Source organism: Wolffia australiana, chromosome 14 (assembly GCF_029677425.1).
Source record: "Wolffia australiana isolate 7733 chromosome 14, ASM2967742v1".
NCBI classification, from domain to species: Eukaryota; Viridiplantae; Streptophyta; class Magnoliopsida; order Alismatales; family Araceae; genus Wolffia; species Wolffia australiana.
In genome coordinates this window covers 13,873,720-13,891,827 of record NC_135848.1, presented here as the reverse complement: position 1 = coordinate 13,891,827, position 18,108 = coordinate 13,873,720, and the positions used below count along the sequence as shown (strand labels likewise).

The 18,108-nt window shown below is 41.7% G+C and overlaps 2 protein-coding genes and 1 non-coding gene across 3 annotated transcripts; 1 reads left to right on the top strand and 2 right to left on the bottom strand.

Moving 5' to 3' along the window:
- Positions 1-577: 577 nt before the first annotated feature.
- On the bottom strand, positions 578-651 carry TRNAW-CCA (transfer RNA tryptophan (anticodon CCA)). The gene has a single exon. It is a non-coding gene; the product is annotated as a tRNA-Trp (tRNA).
- Positions 652-5,863: 5,212 nt separating this feature from the next.
- Positions 5,864-10,044, top strand: LOC144711825 (uncharacterized). Its single transcript, XM_078585908.1, has 8 exons — positions 5,864-6,313; positions 6,421-6,668; positions 7,161-7,755; positions 8,172-8,481; positions 8,556-8,638; positions 8,704-8,898; positions 8,981-9,365; positions 9,433-10,044. The coding sequence occupies exons 1-7, from the start codon at positions 6,137-6,139 to the stop codon at positions 9,338-9,340; spliced, it is 1,968 nt and encodes a 655-aa protein (XP_078442034.1). The 5' UTR covers positions 5,864-6,136; the 3' UTR covers positions 9,341-9,365; positions 9,433-10,044.
- A 2,599-nt stretch (positions 10,045-12,643) lies between these two features.
- On the bottom strand, positions 12,644-14,348 carry LOC144711867 (E3 ubiquitin-protein ligase). Its single transcript, XM_078585979.1, has one exon. It carries the CDS (start codon positions 14,245-14,247, stop codon positions 13,018-13,020), a length of 1,230 nt encoding a protein of 409 aa, XP_078442105.1. The 5' UTR covers positions 14,248-14,348; the 3' UTR covers positions 12,644-13,017.
- Positions 14,349-18,108: the final 3,760 nt, after the last annotated feature.

Here is an 18,108-nt window from a genome sequence, read left to right as displayed (position 1 = left end):
CGGGTGCGGATCTATGAATAGGAGATGTTGTGCCAGTAGATACAGGACCTAAATTATTAACAAGCTCACCAACCAATAGAAAATTCGTCCGAGAGTGGCTCCACCGACTGGAACACTTAGAGGAGCTCCCGTATCAATCACGTCCATTCCTCGCGTTAGACCTAACTCATAGCTACAGCTCTAATTATCTTTCAGATAACCTTGAAGGCGCGAGTGAGCGGGAGCGGTGGATAAGTTTGGAATTGTGTTAGGTCTAATTCCTATTACTTTGGCAGGATTCTTCGTAAGGGCGTATTTACAATACAGACGTGGTGATCAGCTGGACCTTTGATTGATTAAGTAACATTTCTGACTTCGTACGTGATTTCTGACTTCGTACTTTCGCTCCATTCAGATTCATCTTCATCGCTCCCGCTCACTCGCGCCTGCTCATAAGCACCTAAACGCTCGCTCACTCGCGTCTTCATCCTCATATATGAACCGCTTCCGCGCCTCTCCGCAGGAATTTGAGTTGTAATTCAACTTTTTCAGTTAAGTTAGTTTCTTGTTTGTTATTCAATATAACAAAGAACATATTCACGCTCTGTAGGATTTGAACCCACGACATTGGGTTTTGGAGACCCACGTTCTACCGAACTGAACTAAGAGCGCTTTCTTATGAAAGAAGATACAACTGTATGGCAAAGAATTTCCTTGCATATAGTCTCATAAAATGCGAAATTATGCCCAATTATAATCGATCTCAATTAATCCCTCTTACCCATAGGATAAGTAATTGGTAGGGATGAAAGGATTTGAACCCGTGACATTTTTTACCCAAACCAAACGCGCTACCAAGCAGCGCTACATCCCCCTTTTTACAGTGTCATTGTAGAGATTCCCTTTCTTGTTTTCCACCTCGTTATTTCTTCCATCGAAGAAGATTGCCATTTTGGCTTTTTTGTTGAATATACTATAAACTATATACTTAAAAATAAATAAATAATGATTTGGTTCCGGAGGGGTCTTTTTTTTTTAGGGGCAAGCAAAATCCCATCTACTGGCGGTACATAGACATTTTGGTTATATTATAAATCGAGGGATCCTTTATTTAGTTCCAGCATCTAATCATACATGTATTACAATAAAGAAGGAAACACAGGTTATGTTATATAATAACATTCCCTGCTTGTGCTGATTACTCTAAGGTTTGGGTTTTTAGCAGGTTTTTCTTGCAGAACCTTCGTCGCTCCCGCTCTCGCGCCTTCGGAATTTCAGGTCGAACCTTTTTAAATTCTATTTATTGTTATTGATATGGAAGAAGAAATGAAGAGATACAAAGAATTCTATGTGAGTAATTTCCCCCACCCCCCCCCTTCTTTTCAGTTGTTTAGGATAGGAAAAAAGAGAAAGAATATAAGGGCCCCAGGGTCTAAGATCGAATTTATTTGGTAGAATATAAATATAAAATTGGGTCTAAGAAACAAAAAATAAATAATATAAAATACGTAAAGTACTATGATTAGACTAAAAACGCTAGTTAGAAAAAGTTGTATTAGTTAATTATTTATTATTTTATAATCATTCGTGTTTATCCTTTCGCTCCCGCTCGCTCGTCTTCATCTGAACGCTCGTCTTCATCCTCATATATGAACCGCTTCCGCGCCTTTCTCTTTTTTTCGATTTCTTGCCTCTTCGGTTCGGGTCGAAAATATAAGAGTGGGGTCGATCCAAAATCCAAAGCAAAGGAGGTCCATGGCCAATGGTAAAGATGGCGGCGTCAAAGTGTGGAATGTACCAGTTGTGTCCGAAATGGTGAAGGAATTTCCGGGTATTTCCAGCTCAAAAGAATCGACACAACCAGTCTATTATAATTTAACACATTTTTCGCTATTATAACAAGCGTACAATGAAAGGTTCTAATTTATCAGAAAGAAATGGATCGAACAGAGCGTGTGGGCAATTCTTTCAATCCAAGGTAACGCGAAGTTTTAGAAGTCATAATATTCTATATAATATATATAAAAGAAATAAGAAAGAAAACTCGGCTTAATGAAGAGTTACGAAGTAAAGGCGCGACGAGCGTGAAGATGAAGACGAGCGTTCAGATGAAGACGAGCGAGCGGGCGCGGAGCGAGAAATCCAAGCAACCCTTTCATAAACCCAAGCGATCCTTTCGTAAGCGGTGGGGATATCATTTTTTATATAAACATGAGTTGTCGATTTTTAAGTTAAAAAATCTATCTTACTAAGTGAATAGATCTTGAAAAAAGGTAATTACTAATTACTATTGCTATAAATAAAACTTCTTCGTGACCTTTTTTTAATAATGATAAACAATTTGAGAGAACCGAGTCGATCCCTAGAGCTACCTACTGGTCCTAGAACCAGAAAAAATAGGCATACTATATATACAAAAACTTAAAAACTCAACTTGAAAAAGAAAGACTAGAATCCATATTTAATTATTGTGTTGTAATAAGGCGCGGAAGCGGTGAAGATGAAGATTCAGACGAGCGGAGCAGAAGCGACGGCGAAGTCAAATCACGTTCTGAAATAAATAAATCCTTTTTAACTCTTAATTTTTTTTATTCTATCTTCCTGGTCCGGGGAATTGAGTTTCAACCATTCCTGTATATTATTTTATAATCTCTTTCTTCGAAACCTTCACAATTCATTATTATTTGATATAGTCAGGGCTTAGATTAAGAAGCAATTGCCTCTTGTACAGATTATGTATCAATCTACTATATAATATAGGAAGGAAACCTCGTTCTCGCGAGTTACTGCTACCACAAACGACGAACTCTTTTGCCTACCTCTATCTTCGCGGAAACTAAAGCTCTCATTTTCAGTTGAGTAATCGTTCGAGTAAGTCTTGAATGAGCCCCTCGAAAGCTTGATTTATGCAAAAGAACTCATTTTGGTTCGGCGTCTCCGAGCTATATATCCTCGTCTAACTCTGGTCATTTTAAAAAAATGAAACTTTTATACTTTCGCTTTACCCTTAACTTGTTTTGAAAAAAAGGCTTTTCCGGCTTCGCTCTTAAGCGCCCGCTCACTCGCCCCTTCGGAACCTTTATTTACTTCTACACTTCTTGAAGAACGTTTCATCGTTTCTTCTGAATCTTCATCTTCATTGACTTCTTAGAATCTTCATCTTCATTGACTTCTTAGAATCTTCTCATTTCTTGCTCCTAAGCTTCTGCTCATATCATAAATTTGCACGCTCCTAAGCGCCCGCTCGTAAACTCGTTCATCTTAATCTTCACGCTCCTCGCGCCTTCATCTTCACGCTCGTCTTCATCCTCATATATTCACCGCTTCCGCGCCTTCAGATTAATTCACGCTCCTAAGCGCCTGAATCTTCAGATGAATCTTCACGCTCCGTCGCGCCTTCATCTTAATATATTCACCGCTTCCGCGCCTTCATCTTAATATTCACGCTCGTCTTCATCTTCACGCTCGTCGCGCCTGAATCTTCAGATGAATCTGAACCGCTTCCGCGCCTTCATCTTCATTGACTTCGTAACATGAAGATGCATCTGAATGTTACGAAGTCAATGAAGATGAAGATGAAGAAGGAATGAAGTTCTGAAAAAAACGAAGGAAGTCAAAGGTTCTGAAGGTTCTGAGGTCACGTTACGAAGTAAATGAACAGCGAATGAAGAAAATCAATCTATATTAACAAACAAAGTTGAGCTGTATGTGTTTGCTTACTATATAATTGACAGGTAGTTCGTTCTGATTAAAAAAAGAATAACCTATTCCCACGACAAGTATTAGACTAAAACAATACCATGTCTTACCCATATTTTTTTTAGAGGCCGGGAATGATAATTCGACTTTTATTAAGCTGCAAGCAGCTCACTTCGGACCGATCTGTGCTTTGATCTCCTATCCTAAAGTTAATAATCTTTTTTATTTCAGAACGTAATTCCTCAGTCGGAACCTCCTGGCGTAGCGATCAGGTTATCCGAAGGTTCTTCAATAAGTTATGTTTACATAAGTTGCTCTATTTTGCTTATCAGAACAGAACGTTTCTTCAATACTGTATTATTATAATAGGTGTGTTTGAGTTATAGGTGTGAGGTGTGAGGTGTGAGGTGTAAGGTGTAAGGTGTGAGGTGTGAAGTGTGAAGTGAAGTGAAGTGAAGTGAAGTGTAAAGTGAAGTGAAGTGAAGTGTGAAGTGAAGTGAAGTGAAGTGTGTGAAGTGAAGTGAAGTGTGTAAAGTGAAGTTAAGTGAAGTGTGAAGTGAATTGTGTGAAGTAAAGTGAAGTGTGAAGTGTAAGGTGTGAGGTGTGAGGTGTAAGGTGTGAGGTGTGAGGTGTGAAGTGTGAAGTGTGAGGTGTAAGGTGTAAGGTGTGAGGTGTGAGGTGTGAGGTGTAAGGTGTGAAGTGTAAGGTGTAAGGTGTGAAGTGTGAAGTGAAGTGTGTGAAGTGTGTGAAGTGAACAACTTGAAATCTACACAGTACACGATAATTTTATCACAACTCCACCTTATGTAAAAGTAATACCTGATATATATATCAAGGTCTTTATTAATATGGGTCATCCACTTAAAATAATTAATCATTTTATTAATCAAAATCTCATTCTTCCAGAAAAAGGAAACAAAATAAGTAATGAGTCTATCCCATTAACATCTGATTATCTTGAAGATTTCTTTAATACCATTTCACCAGCTAAAAATAAAAAGAAATGGAATATGGTAGTATCACACTTTATTAAGTGTTACAAGAACTATGTTGATTCTGTGTGCGGTAACCAAGTGATTGATTCTGATGAACATTATAATGCTGTGAAGTGGAATCAATTTAAGAAACTTATAGAAAACAGAAGTAACAATTACAGCGTGCATTACTAAAATAAAAGATAGAAGGAGATCCTGTGGTCATGCCACCCGGATGTAGTCTACTCTAATTAGTTTTTAGTTGAAGATTTAGTGACGGGTTAACAAAAGTCACGATCGGTGGGTTGAAAAGCTAAATGCTGGTTCGAGTCCAGCTCGTGACAAGAACATGACTATAGAGAGGGATAAACTCATCATACTGCAGTCTGCTAGCCTTACAGCACTTCCTTAATCACTCTTGAACTAAAGAAATTCGCTTCAAAGAAGGTTTAGTTTAAAAGTATGATTGGATTTCAAGAGATAGTATCTCCCTCGACGGGAGTCACAAACTCCACCAAAAAGGAAATAAGAGTCAATATGTGTCTTTTTTTTCAATACTGTATTATTATAATAGGTGTGTTTGAGTTATAGGTGTGAGGTGTGAGGTGTGAGGTGTAAGGTGTAAGGTGTGAGGTGTGAAGTGTGAAGTGAAGTGAAGTGAAGTGAAGTGAAGTGTGAAGTGAAGTGAAGTGAAGTGTGTGAAGTGAAGTGAAGTGTGTAAAGTGAAGTTAAGTGAAGTGTGAAGTGAATTGTGTGAAGTAAAGTGAAGTGTGAAGTGTAAGGTGTGAGGTGTGAGGTGTAAGGTGTGAGGTGTGAGGTGTATGGTGTATGGTGTATGGTGTGAGGTGTGAAGTGTATGGTGTGAAGTGTGAGGTGTATGGTGAAGTGTGTGAAGTGTATGGTGAAGTGTGTGAAGTGTAAGTTGTGAAGTGTGAAGTGTGAAGTGAAGTGTGAGGTGTAAGGTGTGAGGTGTAAGGTGTAAGGTGTAAGGTGTAAGGTGTAAGGTGTGAGGTGTATTTTTAAGTGTAATAAAAATGCCAAAACTGAGAAGAAAAGTTCCCAATGTCAATGGAAGTGGCACATTCCAATGGAGAACGGCCACGTGTCGATCAACGGATATCTCGATCGATCAATCGATCGAATTGGTTCGCCGATCCGATCGACCGGTCGATCGAGAGGATCCAATTACCGTTTTATCGATCCGATCAGGTTCTTAACAGTAAAGAGCGGATTGAAACTTTCCCTCGTTTCCAAGAAATCTTCTTCGCGCCGGTCAACATCATCTACTTCAATTCTTCGGTTGAATCGGAGGGGAGACGGGAAGTCGAATCTCGAATCCCCTGAATTTAAGGTCAGAAACCGTTTCGGACGGTTTTCTCTCTGCATGATTCTTCCTTTTCCTCTCCAGTAAGCCGAAATTCCATGTTTATTCGTGTTCGCGCTGTCCGATTTCCCGCAAAAGTTTATTTTGTGATTTCGCGGCGATGTCGGAGCTGTTGGCTGGTGTTTTCCTCGGTATTTTTGGTTTGTTAGCCGTCCAAGCGATCGCGATTCTCGCAGTCTTGGCCCGGATCCTCAGAAAGAAGAAACGGCGGCCTCACGCAGAGCCGAGCGTCGATCGCGACGGAGATGGTCTGCTTGTTCATGATTACCGCAAGAAGGTGCCATTTCTTGAAGGACGATTTCAAATTCCTTCGTGTTCGTTTCTCGCCGTGGGACGATTCTAAAAATCCGTTTGATAGCCGATGCGTTCTTTTATTTAATCCAGGGGATAGTCTGGGTTCTTGATCCTGAAATGATTCCCAGTGCTACGGATGATGCATCTTTGAAATCGTCCAAGGAACAGAGAGCGAAAAGGAAATTACCGGAAGTATCTCCGTCAAGGAAATATGCCAAGATTATCGGTCATTCTCTCTCGTTGATGGATGCTAATAGCCATCAAGAAGAAGCAATCGTACAGCTTACGGATTGCATAGTTCTTGCAGTTTCTGGCTCAGATAAGCCGTCCAGGAAATGGTAATCAGAAAATATTAACGTTTTTCTTCATTATTAACATTCTCATTTCAATTTCTATTCATCGTTTCAGTCTTGAACATCAATTAAAAATACTTTTACGTGAATGAATCTTTCAAAGCACTTGAAAGATCAATTTTCCTTTTGATAATGGGTTTTCCATTCCATTGGTCAAGGGAAACTAATAAAAATGGGAACAGAAAGACTCCACAAACTGAATCTTAACCTCCATTGAAACTGTAATCTAAAGTCGGAGCCTCTATTGCTTCAAATCCAAGGAGTGAGGTGGGCTCGATCTGCCAAAATACCATTAAATTTTTGACTGAAAAAATTACAATGATGGGATGAATTGACATCATTCCGTTTTTCTTTCAATTTTTTTTCAAACTCCTATCCTCTAAATTTTATTTGTGCACTTTTCTAGACCGTGGAACCTAAGACATTGTCATTTTGATACAATTTGTTTTTTTAAATCTCTCGTTGTTTTATAATTAGGGCAAAGAGATATCCAATCAAAATTGAAGGGAAGAACTCTGCAATCTACAACGGGAGTGAAGTGTTTTACTTGTATCTTGAAAATTCGTGGGAAAAGGAAGCCTGGTGCAAAGCTCTTCGTCAAGCTTCTTGCCCAGACACTGAAAAACGCTACGCCCAGTTAAGAAAGGATTTCTCCGATTATATCGTGCCCTGGCAAGCCTCTGAAAGCCTATCCTCAGTCAAATCATCTGATCATTTCCATGATGCGGCAGAAAAACTTAGCAAAGTTGACTCTAGTTCCAAGGTTCGTCAACTTTTCAAAAAGATGGCGAGGAAAGCGTCCAAGAATGCGTTGACGTATGAGAGTGGGTGGAATAAAATTGATGATAAATTATTACTGGCCCGGGGTTCGTCTTTAAGAGGATCTGCCTTGGAGAAAAATTTCAGCAGTTCGTCTGAAATTTCGTCTCAGTTCTCTTCTTCTGACTTGGCTTCCAGCGAAAGATATGCACATGATGATGGCCGAGCTAGTTGGAATTTCATATTATCACGCATCTTTTTTGATGCCCAGAGAAATTCCCGCGTCAACAACTTCATTAAAGAAAGGATTCAGGTTAGTCCAAATATTAATTATATTTTTCTTGTAATATTTCATGTTTGTAGATCATTAAATAATGGAATCAGGTTAAGACGCTTTTAAGTTTAATATTTCTGGTTAATCTTTCGGGGTCAGAGATCATTAAATAACGGGATTCGGGTTAATCCAAATCTCAATCGTTTTTGGGCTATTTTCCCCTCAATTTAGGCATGCTTTTTACTTGATAATTCTGGATAATCTTTGATTGACAGAGATCGTAAAAGAACGGACTAAGGCTAAAGCAAAGTTCGCCAACATATTTCTGTAATAATTTTGAGTAGTAATTCTGATTAAGGAACGGATTCAGGTTATTTAAAACTCAATTATATTACCCCCCATCAAGGGGCGCTTTTTTTAACCGATAATTCTGAGTAACAATCTTTTATGTGCAGAAATCATTGTCGAATATGAAAACCCCAACATACATCGGGGGAATTACTTGCATCGGCCTTGATCTCGGGAATCTTCCGCCGTACTTCTGCAACATTAGGGTTCTTCCCGTGGAGGAAGACAACGTCTGGGCAATCGAAGTAGATATTGAATACACGGGCGGATTCTCCCTCGAGATCGAAACGCGATTTGAAGTCGGCGAATCTGATTTTCAGGAATCTGATTCCGAAGTCGCCTCCGCTCTTCTCGGAGATCTTGAACAGAACGAGGAGTTTCTCAACCTCGCAAACCAAACAGACGACGCCAAACCAGGTACACACATCAGAGAAAAAACCCAGAATTATATGAAAGTAGATTTTAGTTTTTTTACTTAATTTTCCGGTTAGATGGCGGGCTACGGTCGAAGAGCTCCGGCTGGGCTTCTCGTTACAAATCCGTTTTGAACTACATCGCTGACCAAGTTTCCCAGGTGAGCGAATCATGAAAAAAGAACTAAAAAAGCGATTTTTATCCGAAAAAACGTATTTTTTCAAGGTGCCGCTGTCGCTGTCTCTGAGGATTTCATCGCTGAGAGGAACTCTGAAGATCCTCGTGAAACCTCCGCCGTCGGATCAGCTCTGGTTGGGGTTCACGTCAACGCCGGAGATCGAGTTGACCCTCGGCGCCGCCGTCGGCGACTGCGGACTGGGCGGCGGCCACGTCATCTCCCTCCTCCGCAGCCGTCTAAAGGTCAAACATTTTCCTAATTATTCCTTTAACAAAAACACAAAAAAGATTAACTTTTGACTAATTTAATGTTTTGGGTGATCAGACGGCGATTCAGGAGACGTTAGTGCTGCCCAACTGCGAGTGCGTGGCTATTCCGGGGATGCTGGCGGAGAAGGACGACTGGGTGCCGAGAGCGGCGGCGCCGTACGGTTGGTTTGGCCGCCGGCAGGCGGCGCCGCCGCCGCCGTCCGGCGACCCCCCGGCGAGTGACTCCCCCGGCGGCGCCGCCACCCGGCCGGAGATTTCGCCGGAGAGTTCGCCGGCGACGGCGGCGGAGGAGAGGCCGAAGCTTGGGTGGAAGGCGAGGATAAAAGATCAAGGGAAGAGAATGGGGGGAAAGCTGGAAGAGAAGCGCCGGCTCATCGTCGAGAAGATGCTGGAGAACGTGGACAAGCGCGCCTAGAGAAGATGGCTTATCTCTCTCCTCTGTAAGTTCACTGTGGCCTTTCTTAAATGTCTCTCTGAAACCCTTTTAATTCTCAAAATTATGCACAGGAAATAGCGCAAGAAGAAGAAGAAGAAGAAGAAGAAGAAGAAGCTAGAGAGAGAGATTCAGCAGAAGAAGCCGTAGCAGCCGTCGTCGAAGTTGAGCGCGTAGCTGAGAGGATCGTAGCGGAAGCTGAACCGCCGCTTCCTCTCCCGGCTCCTGATCATCTGCCTCGTCAGCTCGGCACGGACGCGCCGGATTAAGCCACGTAGCCTCCTCTGTCCCTCCGCCACCATCGTCGCCGCCGAAGACTCGACGCGGGCAGAGTTTAAGGAATTTTCGCTCTCTTCGGGTGGGTTTTTATAGAGAGAGAAAGATTCTCTAGCTCTCTCTCTCTCTCTCTCTGTCTCTTTATCATCGTCACGGGCCTCGTACGGGGCGCTTGGACCGGACCCGGTCCGACCGCCGGTCCGGGTCTGGAAAAAGCCGGAGGGCGTGGGCGATAACGAAAGGATAATTACCCGACCCCCTTTTCGGTAAAAAAACCTTCCTTCCCCCGAGAAAAAAACAAGCCCGTTGTCAGGCGGTGGGCTCCATTTACCGAATCTCCCATGATGCTCGCAGTAAAACTTTATAGAAAAAAGATAATGTAATTGAAAAGAAAACATTCGTCCGCGCCATTGGATTTTCTCTCTCTCTCTCTCTCTCTCTCTCTTCCTCTGTCTCTCTCTCTATTGTGGATAAAGAGAGGTAAGAGGAGGAAACAAGGAGGAGTTCACTCCCACAAAAAGAGGGGGGGCTGTCTGGGGCAGACTGGGCTTGGAGATTTCTTCAATGCCTTGGGAGAAACGCTTGGAGATGGGGCCCCTCAAATTATGCACAGGCCATCAAACCCAAGATTGGCAACAAGTCAAACATCTGCTTGAATATTCAAAGTGTTTGATTCTTTTGTCTCCTTGGGCTGGATCAGTCACTTGGAAGAGAATGATTAGTGGTTACTTTCGTCGTTTATGAAGCAGCTTAATTTATGCACTGACTCAACTCCATGGTGGCAAAATTGAGGCTAGGATATGTATAATGATTTGTGAACTATGGTGCTATCATCAAAATGACATAAAAGACACTCTTTAACACAATCTAATTCACCTATCACCACTGCCCTTCCTTTCTCTCCATATAATATTTATATATACATATATGTCTTACATATTATCTGGTCAATGAAGACGCTGAGGTTGAGGACCAAGGGCCTAGGCCAATGCAACTTCGAACTCAACTCCGTTTGACAACATTGGCGATAGAATATATGCAATGATTGACGAATTATGATTATATCATAACATTCATATATGGACACACTTCTAAGTGGTTCAATTCTAACATTTATGAGTTCCATATCTTAAAAATTCAAAACTCTAATAAAATCCCAATTCACATATCCCCAATGTCCACTCTCCCCGTCGAAAGTAGATATATACTATCTGGTAAATGGAGGATGCCAATGTTGAGGACTCAAGGCTAAGGCCAGTGCAAGGTCGAAAGACATCAAATTGACGCAATTGAGACAACATGGAGGGTATGATATATGTAGTGATTAGCAAATTATAATGAGGTTATAATATTCATAAATTGACATGACATTCTTATATGGACGCACTACTTGATGATATCCATATCTAATAAACACCACACTTCTAAGATTGAAACCTCCATCTAGTATAAAATCAAACCACTCGAACATGAAATATACACTACAAAACAATCTTAATTCACCTATCTCTCTCTTTATATCTCTCTTTCTATTTATAATATACATTGTGCATCTCTCTCTATACCCGGATCTAATAAAGACCACAATTCTAAGACTGAAACCTCCATCTAGTATAAAATCAAACCACTCCAACATGAAATATACACTACAAAACAATCTTAATTCACCTATCTCTCTCTTTATATCTCTCTTTCTATTTATAATATACATTGTGCATCTCTCTCTATACCCGGATCTAATAAAGACCACAATTCTAAGACTGAAACCTCCATCTAGTATAAAATCAAACCACTCCAACATCAAAGATACACACTATAAAACAATCTTAATTCACCTATCCCTGGCGGCCCTCTCTCTTTCTATCTCTGTCTCTCTCTCTATTTACACTATACAGAGTATATCTCTCTCTATACCAGGGTCTAATAAACACTACAATTCTCATATCTAGAAACTCCATCTAGTATAAATTCAAACCACTCCAGCATCAAAGAGAGACACTATAAAACAATCTCAATTCACCTATACCTGGTGTCCCTCTCTATCTCTGTCTCTCTGTATACATTAAAGCTAGCACAAATGCAATAATTTGTGAATTATGACAGGCTCATAATTCTCATATAGGCACGCACTACAAGAGGATACACTGCCTGCCTGGACCTAATAAACACCACAATTCTAATATTTATAACCTCCGCATGGTACAAACTCAAACCACTCCAACATTAAATACACACACTATACTACAATATCAATTCACACATCCCTACTCTCCTTCCTCTCTCTCTCTCTCTCTCTCTCTCTCTCTCTCTCTCTTTCTCTCTCTCTCTCTCTCTCTCTCTCTCTCTCTCTCTCTCTCTCTCTCTCTCTCTCTCTCTCTCTCTCTCTCTCTCTCTCTCTCTCTCTCTCTCTCTTTCTCTCTCTCCATCTCTCTCTCTATTTATACCTCCAAACGGTACAAACTTAAACCACTCCAACATTAAATACACACACTTCACTGCAGTATCAATTCACACCTCCTTACTATAAATACTCTCTCTCTCTCTCTCAAACCTTTATATACTGCATGGTTATCTGACGAGGTCGAGATTGACGACGTCCCAGGAAGAGCGAGGCCCCGAGCGGTCTCTCGCGTTCCAATACAAACCATAAAACAATCTCAATTCAGCTATCCCTAATGTACCTCTCTCTATGTACATTAAGGCCAGCACACATGCAATAATTAGCGATACACAGTTCTAATATTTATAACCCCCAAACAGTACAAACTCAAACCACTCCAACATCAAATACACGCACTACACTACAATATCAATTCGCACATCCTTACTATAAATACACACAGATACTCTCTCTCTCTTATGATCGATAATCTATATATATTGCATGGTTATCGAACGAGGCCGAGATTGACGATGCCCCACTCTCTCTCTCTCTCATTCTCTTTCTCCATCTCTCTCTCTCTATTTATACTATACACTGCGTATCCCTCTCTATGCCGGGATCTAATAAACACCCAAGTTCTAATATTTATAACCTCCAAACGGTACAAACTCAAACCACTCCAACATCAAATACACACATGATACTACAATATCAATTCACATCCTTACCATACATACACACAGATACTCTCTCTCTCTCTCTCTCTCTCTCTCTCTCTCTCTCTCTCTCTCTCGATAATCTATATATACTGCATGGTTATCGAACGACGCCGAGACTGACGCCCCCCCTCTCTCTCTCTCTCTCTCTCTCTCTCTCTCTCTCTCGATAATCTATATATACTGCATGGTTATCGGACGAGGCCTAGACTGACGATGCCCCACTCTCTCTCTCTCTCTCTCTCTCTCTCTCTCTCTCTCGATAATCTATTTATATTGCATCATTATCGGACGAGGCCGAGATTGACGACTCCCCAGGAGGAGCGAGGCCAGGAGCGGTCTCTCGCGCTCATGAGAAGAACTCTTCCCCAGGCGACCCATCCCTCCCAGGACATGCGCTTATCCCAGGCGGAGCCCCAGCCGAGCAGCAGCCTCAGCCCCTCCGCCGCCGCCGCTGCTGCCTCCTCGAACCTCTCATCGCCCAAATAAACCTGCGCCAGCACCAGCCTCGGCTCCCCCACAAACGGGTTCTTCTCCACGCACTCCCTCAGCCGCTCCTCCGCCGCCTCGCCGCCGCTCACGGCGGCCCAATACAGCTCCACGGCGGCGCCCTCCTCCTCCGGCTTCACAACCCTCCTACACCCCTCGAACACAGGCGGAATTGCCAGCTCCATCTCCTCGTCTCTTCCTTCTTCCCCCTCCCCCTTCCTCTCTCCAACGTAGAGCTCCTCCTCGCGCGCGATAATGGCGTAGAGCGCGGCCATCCTCGAGATGGAGCTCATCCACCGCCCCGGCCTCCCGCTCCCCGGCCATATCGCCCTGTAGTTATCGCCGGAGAATTCCAGCCTGCCGTTGCCGTTCTCGAAGAGCTCGTCCTGGAACGCGAAGAGCTGGTCGCTGAAGTCCGCCATGGTCATCAGCAAAAACACCGCCACCGCCCGCCGCGACAACCCCACCTCCTCCCCCGTTCTGATGTGCCTCACCTTGATCCCCTCCGCCGGAAGAACAGACCTTATCTTCCTCCTCCACGCCGCGTTCTCCCCCGATTCCGCGGATCGGAGGTGGAGATCGAGCTCGGAGTCGGAGTATTGGGAGAGGAGATCATCGTGGATGAGGGAGTGCCGCGGGACGATGCAGAAGAGGTGGACTAGGCGCTCGGCTTGGGCGCCGATTAAGGATTTGACGTGGTCGCGGGAGATGGAGGGGTCGAAGATGGCGAGATTGACGTAGGAGTTGGAGTAGGCGGAGTGGAAGAGGCCGCAGCGGGCGACCATGTCCGGGGCGGACCAGAGCTTGAGGATGCGGTAGACTTCGAGGAGGTGGTCGAGGAAGCTCCCGTGCTTGTGCCAGCACTCTCCGGCGCCGACGCTGCGGAGAACTGCCGCGAGCTGCGGTAGCTCTGGATCGATCTTCTCCAGTTCTCCGCGCAGGAAGGGGCGCGCTGCGTCCAGAAGCTCTTGCAGCTCTCTCTCAGAGGAAGAGGGAGAGGAAGAAGAAGAAGAAGAGGAAGCCATTGGCTATGGCGGAGGCGAGAGTGGGGAAATTGAAGGTCGGATATGGCGGATTGGAGTTTTGGGAGGATAATTGACGGGTGGAGGGATGGTTGGAGAAGACGATGATGTGGCTTGATAGGATTTTTTTGGTTTTTTGGGTCCGGATCTTATCCTCAGGGAATAGTGATTCGGATCTGATGGTAATAGTACTGCTGAGTGGTAACTAGTGCTCTCCCTCTGATGTCTGATTGTCTCGATACAAACAGAAGCTTATCGTGAAACGGACGCATATGGGATGGTTATTTCGTCCATGGACGAAAAAGTAGTCCTGTCTGAGAGATCAGATGAATGATGGGACGTAGAGTCATCCACCAGTCTCTGGATGACATGATTTTTTCATCCGTGGACAAAATAACAGTCTTGTCCGAGGCCGTGGATGGTGGGCAGGACGGTTTATTCATCCTATGGAAGTCAAGTAGGAGCAGAGAGGGAAAGCCGAGCGGCAGACGAGCATGAGCTGAGAATTCGAGAGGGAAAGTTGAGGGCAAAACTAGAGCCCATGAGGGAAAGTCGAACACGCGCCGAGCATGAGATGAGCTTGAGCTGAGTGCAAGTTTGGTGCAAGCCAGTCAAGAGTTGAGAGGGAAATCCAAGCGAGCGCCGAGTTTTTACAAGGGTGGCCTATTTTTGTCGTCCAACGAGATGAGAATGTCTTGGTCCCGATGTGACATGAAAGTTTTCAGGCAGGATGGATGTGAATGAAAATATTTGAGATGGGGCGATCTCAAATATCATGCACTATACAGGTGTTTGATGTTCAAAAAACATATAGACGATCACATATGCCTACATCTTTTATTGGTTCAGATATTGGCATTGTGAAGAATATTGAATTATCTGTCTAGATATCGATCCAAATGTAGCTGCCTTGCAGACACAGTGAATGCTAGTACCTGCTATCGGGTTTTCTGGTATCTGTAGTGACAGGTAATTTTATTCCTTATGGGAATAATATGAATACAATAGTATGTATACATGCTTGATATCCAATAATTACATCTAAAAGCAACACAGTGGTAAATGTGGATATAGGTCTAAATGTCGATATCACATACTGGTTGCTACAATACATATATCTGATGGAAATACATATATCTGATACCAGATAACGGATTTTTGTTCGTCATTGGACAACAATCTGTCATCTGGTATCAGAGACAACATAAGGGGTAGTGAACACTCAATTATGGATACAAACGGGGAGTCCCTAATGATGGGTTTGACAAAAGCAATGAGTCAAAGAGCTAGTTTAAAGATGGGATTAATAATTCGCTAGGACGAGATGACAAATTAAATTTGATATCAGTAAAGTAATTTCATTCAACCTAAATTTGATATTATTTGTTATAGGCAACCTTGGTCAACTAACCTTTGTTGACTAGTCATCTCAATAGATTTGATCAATCCATTCTGCATGTCCCATCTTCAAGCTCTTTGGCCCATTTCTTTACTCAAACCGAAGAATAATCTTCATTTTTTGTAAATGGAAAATGGCCTTGAATTAATAAATAAATTGACCCCATTTATTATTATTATTAATACAATGAAAGGTCTAAATCAGCATATGTATGCAATCATCACTCTTCCTATATCTTATTTTTTAGAAATACCAAGGTTATCTTCACATAACAATTTCAATGGTTATGTAGGAGAATCAACTCCACTCGTTTGGGATTTCGCTGAGAAATATAAAATTCCATAGATCCGAGATGTATATCAATTCCATAAGACTTTGTGTAGTATCTGGGAATTGTGGCTTTGGTTGACTCGATCCAAATTGATTAAAAAATATACTATTAAATCAAATATGTATATGATAAAAAAAATCATCACCTTTGAACAAATTAAATAAATGATTTATTGAGTCCTTGACTTTCTCCAAACTATGATGCTCAAAATCTGATTTCCTCTCCATTTAGCATTACTATAAGTAGCACTTGGGAAGATCAAGGGAAGAAAGGCAAGGGTACTCAAAATGACTTGCATGGGAGTGAAATGAGGGTGCCCCTCTATTTATACTCTTTGGAACATTTTCATAAAAGTCCCTAGAAATTTTTTATAAAAGTCAGCATCTTCAATAACATTTGAAAAAGGTCCGCAAACTTAGAGCATACTCACCAGCCTCCAAAATCTTATGTGTGTGACACTCTAGGTTAATATATTAGTCTAGTTAATAAATAGTATTTTCCAAAATTATTCATTAACTTTAATCACAATTTGATTTGACCCAATATATAGGTTAAACTTCTGGCCTATGGGATACCAAGATACTCCTTGTGTCCGAAAATATACAAATGATCATGTCAAAACTCTCATGGAACCTTTACTTTCATCAGTTGATTATTGTGTACATATATTCCTTCACTTTGCAAGACTCCCAAATGACTTAGGGTATGGTTACTCATCAAGCTCTAGTTAGTACTTTTGCATGAAAAAATCATTAGAGAATGGCTTATGTGACATTTCATTTGACCTATAATGGTAATATATGTGGCCGACGAGTGAATCATACATCCCATCCATGTTCATTGATAGAATGGATTAATTAGGGTTTGATAGTTCCAGTTTGGTCTGGGTTTTTAACAAACCTAAACCTTACCTACCGGTCCCAGTCTGAACAGGTTGACTAGTCAATCCCAAAGACAAAATAGAGAATCTATGTTGATGGTGAGGTGGAAAATTTATATCAACATAATGAATATTTAGAACTTCTGGTAATGAAAGGCCATTGCTTTCCCTCCCATCTAAATTATACAAAAAATAATAAAAAAATATTTAGTAAGTTACTTTCCCGTTCTAGTTCCATCTGATCCTTGGACCTAAATCTGCCTGACCAATTGGTCCACTCTCAAAAAGAGGACCTATGGTCTCGTTTCAATCAGTTTTCACTGGTCCTTGGTCCTAAATGTCCAATCCTAGTATTAATTATGGTTTATGTGTGATACTTACAATGAAGTCCATGAATTTGTGATCCAAATAAGTGAGTTATGATGAGATCATAGTACCGATATCACTAGTCTCTAAGCATGCGTTCTAAATATATATATTCAAATGATACAAAAGGTGGTCATTGAAATATCCAAATAGAGTAACATTATGTAGTTCCTTCAACTCTTATGATGAGTATGTCGATCCCATCACCATCACTAGGGAGACATTAAGGATAGATAGTAGGTGGTCCTTAATAAACGAGTTCACTAAATTTTATATTAATCACTGAATGGTATTATACCAAATTATCAATCAGTCTGATTCAAATCATAGTTTTGTAAATGGTCCTTAGACTTGAGACACCGACTATGTCTTGTCAATGGATGGTTGTTCTTTATCTAAGACTTATGAATTCTTATGCATGGAGTTCCAAACAATAATAGCTCAGGTGCAATAAGAAGTTCATAAAGAACGTTGAGTGGTTGAGATGAAATCCTCCATCCTCAATATAAGAGGAGACAACTCAAGGAAGATAATGGATTATTAGAGAACAGTTCTCCGATAATTTTCAAATGCATCAGCACTACCTCAGATGGTCAATTAGGGTTTTATAGTTGACTATAGTATAAGTCATCAGAAGAGCCTCAAGCAGATGAGTGACTATATAATCATGGTAAATAATGAACAAAAGGTTCCACGAGTCATGCACTCCTTTGTATCTTACAAAGTACCAGGTGTAGCTTTGATACATGCTAGAAATTGAACCAATTGATTATGTCAAATTGATTATGTTAATCTATATTTGATATGGATAGTGGAGGTTGGCCAATAAAGATTACTGGGCCATTGGACTTGGTAAATGTACAGATACATGAGCATATAGGGTTGCAC

Bases quoted from the DNA above. Each gene is read 5' to 3' on its own strand.
- LOC144711825 (XM_078585908.1), top strand. From the start codon at position 6,137: ATGTCGGAGCTGTTGGCTGGTGTTTTCCTCGGTATTTTTGGTTTGTTA. The intron at 8,482-8,555 runs GTACACACATCA...TTTTCCGGTTAG, and splicing joins AACAGACGACGCCAAACCAG to ATGGCGGGCTACGGTCGAAG. The intron at 8,899-8,980 runs GTCAAACATTTT...TTGGGTGATCAG, and splicing joins TCCTCCGCAGCCGTCTAAAG to ACGGCGATTCAGGAGACGTT.
- LOC144711867 (XM_078585979.1), bottom strand. From the start codon at position 14,247: ATGGCTTCCTCTTCTTCTTCTTCTTCCTCTCCCTCTTCCTCTGAGAGA.